At 41.7% G+C, this 5814-nt stretch overlaps 1 protein-coding gene across 1 annotated transcript; it reads left to right on the top strand.

Moving 5' to 3' along the window:
- Positions 1-1057: 1057 nt before the first annotated feature.
- On the top strand, positions 1058-5814 carry LOC141004075 (leucine rich adaptor protein 1-like). Its single transcript, XM_073475572.1, has 2 exons — positions 1058-1550; positions 4192-5814. The coding sequence occupies exons 1-2, from the start codon at positions 1329-1331 to the stop codon at positions 4579-4581; spliced, it is 612 nt and encodes a 203-aa protein (XP_073331673.1). The 5' UTR covers positions 1058-1328; the 3' UTR covers positions 4582-5814.

Genomic DNA, 5814 nt, shown 5'->3' with positions numbered 1-5814 from the left:
AGAGAATGAAAATGGAAATAATCAAGTAAAGTTCAAGTACCTCAAAATTGTACTTAAGTACAGTACTTGGGTAAATGTACTTTATTCCTTCATTGCACTTTTTTCTTTATTTTTTTTATTGCTTTGATTAACTGTACATAACAAACCAGTACAGACAGAACAACAAAAGCAAACACAAACCAAAAAAAATAAGATAAAAAAAACACTAAACAACAACGAGGAAGACAAAACGGTTGATGATGGTCAGAAAATACAGACAATAACAAACAGTTAAACATAATGTGGTCGGTCAGTGTACAGAAGGAGCGATTATAGTGATTAGGCAGAGTATATAGTATGTGTTTAAGTAGGTTTGGGTATTTGTGGAGTGGCAGCGTCATGTATTAGTGTGTGCAGTTGGGAGTATGGCTTCTGAGTGGTGGGAAGAGTAACGGAGAAAAGGGGTTAGAGAGAAAGAGAGATAGCGAGAAGGGGGAGAGAGGGAGAAAAAGAGAAAAAAAATGCATATATACATACATATATACACACATACACATACATATACACACATGTGTACATAAACATACATACATGCATGCATATAAACACATATGTAAGGCCTGGGGTGATTATGGTCATATTCAGTCTTCCTGCTAATAATAATAACAATAATATTGATGATATAATAGTAGCCTAATAGTAATAATATGAATATTAATAGTAATACTAATAACAATAATAATAATAATAATAATAATACAAAATTGACATGAGACGATGAGTCTTATAGGCAAAATAATATAGTATAATAACAGCCATCATTGCACTTCTGCATGTCTTGGCAGGTATACATATATGAATAAATAGCTTGTAGTAATAGCCATGTGTCTGATAGTTGAACTACCAATGCTCTTATTTTGTAACCCCGGAAAACTTTATCCAGGAATCAATTTTTTTCACAACACCCCGGCGTCTCTCACATGGAGATCCATGGTCTCTCACCTGTCTGGTGTCCGGTTTCAGAGGAAGCCTCCTGATGGGAGGGTCTACGGCGAGCGCGTTGTCATTAAAGTGTCTCACTACTGGTCGGACGGCTGAATGGGAGGTCTGTCGGTGAACCAGCGGTGCAGCGGACCCGGTGTGAAGTGTTTTTGGCACGACACTTCCATCTGCGACCGGCTCGGATAAAGTTGCGAAGGAGCGCGCGAGCAACTTTGGGAGTCTTGGGATAAGAAGCTCGCGCGCGTCTCCCCAGCCAATCACCTGGGGGAATCATCTCGGAGCTCGCGACTCTGTAATTTAACTCACACAAGTGAGAACGTGTCGCCTCCTCTGTTGACAGCCCTGCCATGGACGAGGACAGCGGCGTCTTGCCCGAGCTGAAGGACATAGAGACGAAGCTGGGTCGAAAAGTCCCGGACAGTCTCGTTCGGTCTCTGGTTGGAGGAAAACAACAGGACGAGCGCGAGAAGTCAGCGGCGGCACCGCACGTGACGAGCCGCAAATGTAGTAGCAACAATGGGGACTTGAAACGACTGGAGAGCAAGATGCTATTCCTGAAGCAAGAAATGGTAAGAAATCAAATGCTTTCTGCGTCCTGCTGAATTAAAAGAGCCACGTTGTTAAAGAGTCAACAAACCATATGGCACAGAAACTGTTTATGGTTTGTTTCAGACTTTTTTTTATATAAGTTAACCCACTTGTAATTAGCCAAAAAGCTAACTCACTAATACTTAACTGTAGGCTACACGTGTTCAAGTCATTCATTTATCAAGAACCCTTGAAATGAGCAGGATACATCACTGTATACACAACCCAGCATAGTTTCATGCATGACATGTCTGCTCTCTCTGCTCTATATAGAGCTGAGCTTACAGGAAATGTCCTGCTAGATGCAAAAACCGCCTAGCCAACATATCAACATGTGGTTGTAAAATGCAAAAAGAAAAGCTGCAGTGATGGGCGTTGTGCCTCATTGCCTTAATAAAAGCACAGAGGAACTTGTCAGCAGGTGTTCACACCTCCAGTCAGCAGAGAGGGCTTTGTTGATGAACCCTCCTCACCTCAGGCAATAACACACCCCCACCCTTCACCCTCTTGTTATTCAACGACTGTGAAATCCAGTTGTCCCCGTGTAACCACCATTTCACAATTGCATAAATGTATCTGCTAACCTTACCTCGTTGCATTATTTCCAAATGTCATGCCCATTAGGCTGAAGAGTCTTGCAAACACCCCCATCTTAAGGTCACGAAAGGTAATAGGATTCCTGAGCAGATGGCCCGGCCCGAGTTTTGCAAGACGGTAGTAGGGCTGCATCATGGCCGGCAGACTGGCCGATCACCCTGAGAGCCTGTGTGTTGATAGGCTTAGGTTTGTGTTGATGTGTCCGGCCAATTAAGGCCCGTAACTGGCACATTGTCCACACATTTTAATCCACTCGTGTCTCATCATTAAATTGTGCTGATTATGAAGGAAAATGCTAATTCATTTAGTGTGATTGCTTTGCTGGTCTCTCAATGGACATCTCAGGCTTTCCTGTTTTGGTGGCTCCCTTCACAGCTCACTCACTAATCCCATCAGAATGCTCTGTTTTGGTGTGGCACACAGACATGCACACAGTTCTTGGTGAAGTCGCTGTGTTGAGCTAACTTTTTTATTTTATTTTATCGAGGCTGAAATAATCTGAAAAGCATACCAAATGAGCAAGGATGCTGTTCCCGATGAGGTCAGGAACTTGCTCTTGTTTTGTTTCATATGACAAATTAAACATGTTGTAGCTTCAGACAAAATTATGCTGCAGTAATTGCATTCCCTCAACTCATTTTGTGATATCGACCCACCGGTGCCATCTTATTAACATGAGGCAGCTGCTTGAACTAAATTTCCAATATGACTCCCATCTGCTCCGCCTCCATGTGTGTATAAAGCGGGTGGTTATGCTCACAAAACAAACACACCAGCAGCGATGGGTGCTAAATGAAGGCCGGTTGCAAATCCACTCCAAAGAAAGGCTGTTGTATCAGCCAGCCAGCTGTCTGGAACACTGTACCAGCCCTGTCTGCCTTCATCCGACTCAATGCATTCTGAGTGTAGCAGGCTGCCACAGCTGTCCTTTTACCATTTTTCATTCTGACTGACTGTTTGTCACCCAGTGGACACAGGGGTCTCCCTTTGAATGACTTCATAGGCTGTCCACTTCCATCCCCAGTCAATGGTGTGGTTTGTCATGGCAGGGAGTTAAATCAATGGCCATACTGTGTAAAGCAGGCATACCATCCTCAATCCTTCCTCCTAAACTGTTTCCTGGCTGTGCTGTTACACGAGTAGCACAAGTCGCTTTTCCTGTGCCACATAGTTAAGTCTCTTTGTTCAAAACAAAGCCTGATAGTCTAAACAAAAAATAGTACATGGTGTTCTGGCCGCGAGACGACATAAGAATGCTAACAATTGATGAGGAAACAAAACTTCACCATGAGGTTCATTTTAATGGTGGAATTGGAGCCTTCCTTCATATCACAGGATCTTCATCAACAGATGCAGTTGTTAATAGAATTTTAGATTTCTAAATACTTAGTTAGCAGTTTCAGCTCTCGCATTCATGTTGGGGTTCAGTCTACTGCTAAAAATCATGTGATATTATGGAAAGCTGCTGTGTTGAATGAGTAGTTCTAAATGTTGGTAAATACACTTTCAGTGATGGTATTCTCATATTTCTTTAATTCAAAGCGACAACCATCAACTGGGTAGCTAATGACAAAATTCAAGGAAAATTACTGCTCTTGGCCAAGATATGGTCTGGCACGTAACTTTCCAAAAAATACAAAATCTTAGTTTTTACAGGTGTTAATAACTGAGTTTTAGAGGTGCTGGTTGATGTGTTTCATTATCTTTGGACAGAGCCAGGATAGCTGTTTACAGCTTTTAAGCTAAGCTAAGCTACCTGGCTGTTTCTTTAACTTTATATTTAATTGGGAGATGTGAGAGTGGTATTAATCTTTTCACCTAACTCTGGACAAGAATGTGAACCAACTTACTTTCCAAAATATTAAACTATGCCAGGCTATCTTGAATCTGGCTACAGTCTACAGTATTTAAATGGACAGTGGTACTATTTTTGGCAAGATCTCCCACTTCTAAACTATTCCTTTTCAATGCTGGATCATCCATAATTACAATAATCTAACTGAGATATTTTTCTCCAACTCGTAGGCACATCTGCGAGCCATCGATGTGAAGCTGATGCAGCAGCTGATGTCAATCAACGAGGGCATCGAGTCCATCCGTTGGATGATCGAAGACAAAGGAGGCGTGGCCAGCCAAGAGGGCAGCCTGACGGGCAGCTTGTACAGCCTGTCGGACAGCCAGGACGGTACCTCACTGCGAGGCAGCTTCAACAGCCTGAACGACGGTAACAGCGACGGGCTCGACAGCCTGTCTGTGGGTAGTTACTTGGACACTCTAGCGGAGGACCTCTCGGACAACCCGTCACCGACAGATCTGGACTGTTTTGTGGATAAAACGGTTATTGACGGTGATGGTTTCAGCAAATCGCCACTGAAACTCAGGGTGGAGTCGGATGAATACTACTGCTTCGGATAATGATAAGCTAAACGCGGTGGTTCCAGAGACTACTGAGATGTTTTTTGAAGAAAGATTTATAAGTTAACACTGACAAATTAACACAGCTGTCAGAATATTTGTTTTTCCCACATGCTTCACATTTTTCTCATATTAGCAACAGCCAAGATGTTGGCAAGACTTACCAAATGACTCATGTTTTATACCTTGAAACCAGCTTTATTAGGATGTGGATTGAACACACCTCATGAAACCATTGCCTCTTAAAGGTGCAGCAGGTGATTCTGGAGAAAGATTATTTGTTCTGTGGTATTTGACGGCCTTAGAAAGAGACTCGACAGTCAGCTGTCTTTCTCGAGACTCTCCTGCTGCACCATGCAAATGAAAACATCTTAACAATTCTTTGTCTTAATACTTTACCATGCAGGTCAACTAAATTGAAAAGGTGCTCTATTGTGGTTAAAGATTGTTATTTATTGTGGAATCATCCAATACCTCAGCAGTTTGTTCCTCACAGATTCTTCCTAGCCTGAAGAATAGAGTGAATAAAAGTAGCAACATCAGCTGAACAGCAAACTCTTATCTGTGGGAAATTCGACTTTGTGTTAGGTCAACCACAATCAGCTGATCTAAGTAAAGGAGTAGATTAGGATTTAGCAGCCATTTGGAAAATTGGACATTTCATGCTGAGTGATTCAAGAGGCTAAACTCTTTAGCGTGGCAAAGTGGTAAGTGTTTCAGCAAGTGCAATTTTCTTCAACGCCAAATTCTGAGCACCACCTACTGTAAATGTTAAGCTTTTAATTATTTTTACTTACATGTTTTGACTGATGGTTAAACTAAACCCCCCTCTGCGATAGTGGAACTTACATGTACAGTACACACAAGAGATTAGTAGCACATTCAAAGCACAGATGCTTGACTGAAAACCAAAGCAATTTGATTGTCTTATAGATAATTTAGGCCTGAGGCAAGAGCCTGTTAACACCAGATGGATGGGAGATTTGCTGATGGTGGACATATGTGAAACACATGTTTGCTTTGTGGGCTCATTTTAATTCTCCGTTGCCAAAACAGTAGGTTTAACGAGAGCTATACATCGCTGTACATTCATTTGTCGTTTTGGCTTTAAACTCCTCGTGTTGATTTTTTTTGACATTTCTTTGCCCGTTTTTAAAAGAAATACGTTTTTATTGATTGCTGTTAATTTTGTCATGGAAATGAGATAATATATTGTGATTTTCCTCTTGCTCA

This window comes from Pagrus major, chromosome 10 (genome assembly GCF_040436345.1).
Source record: "Pagrus major chromosome 10, Pma_NU_1.0".
In the NCBI taxonomy this organism is placed as follows: Eukaryota; Metazoa; Chordata; class Actinopteri; order Spariformes; family Sparidae; genus Pagrus; species Pagrus major.
This window is presented reverse-complemented; position numbering and strand designations above follow the sequence as displayed.

Bases quoted from the DNA above. Each gene is read 5' to 3' on its own strand.
- LOC141004075 (XM_073475572.1), top strand. From the start codon at position 1,329: ATGGACGAGGACAGCGGCGTCTTGCCCGAGCTGAAGGACATAGAGACG. The intron at 1,551-4,191 runs GTAAGAAATCAA...TCCAACTCGTAG, and splicing joins TATTCCTGAAGCAAGAAATG to GCACATCTGCGAGCCATCGA.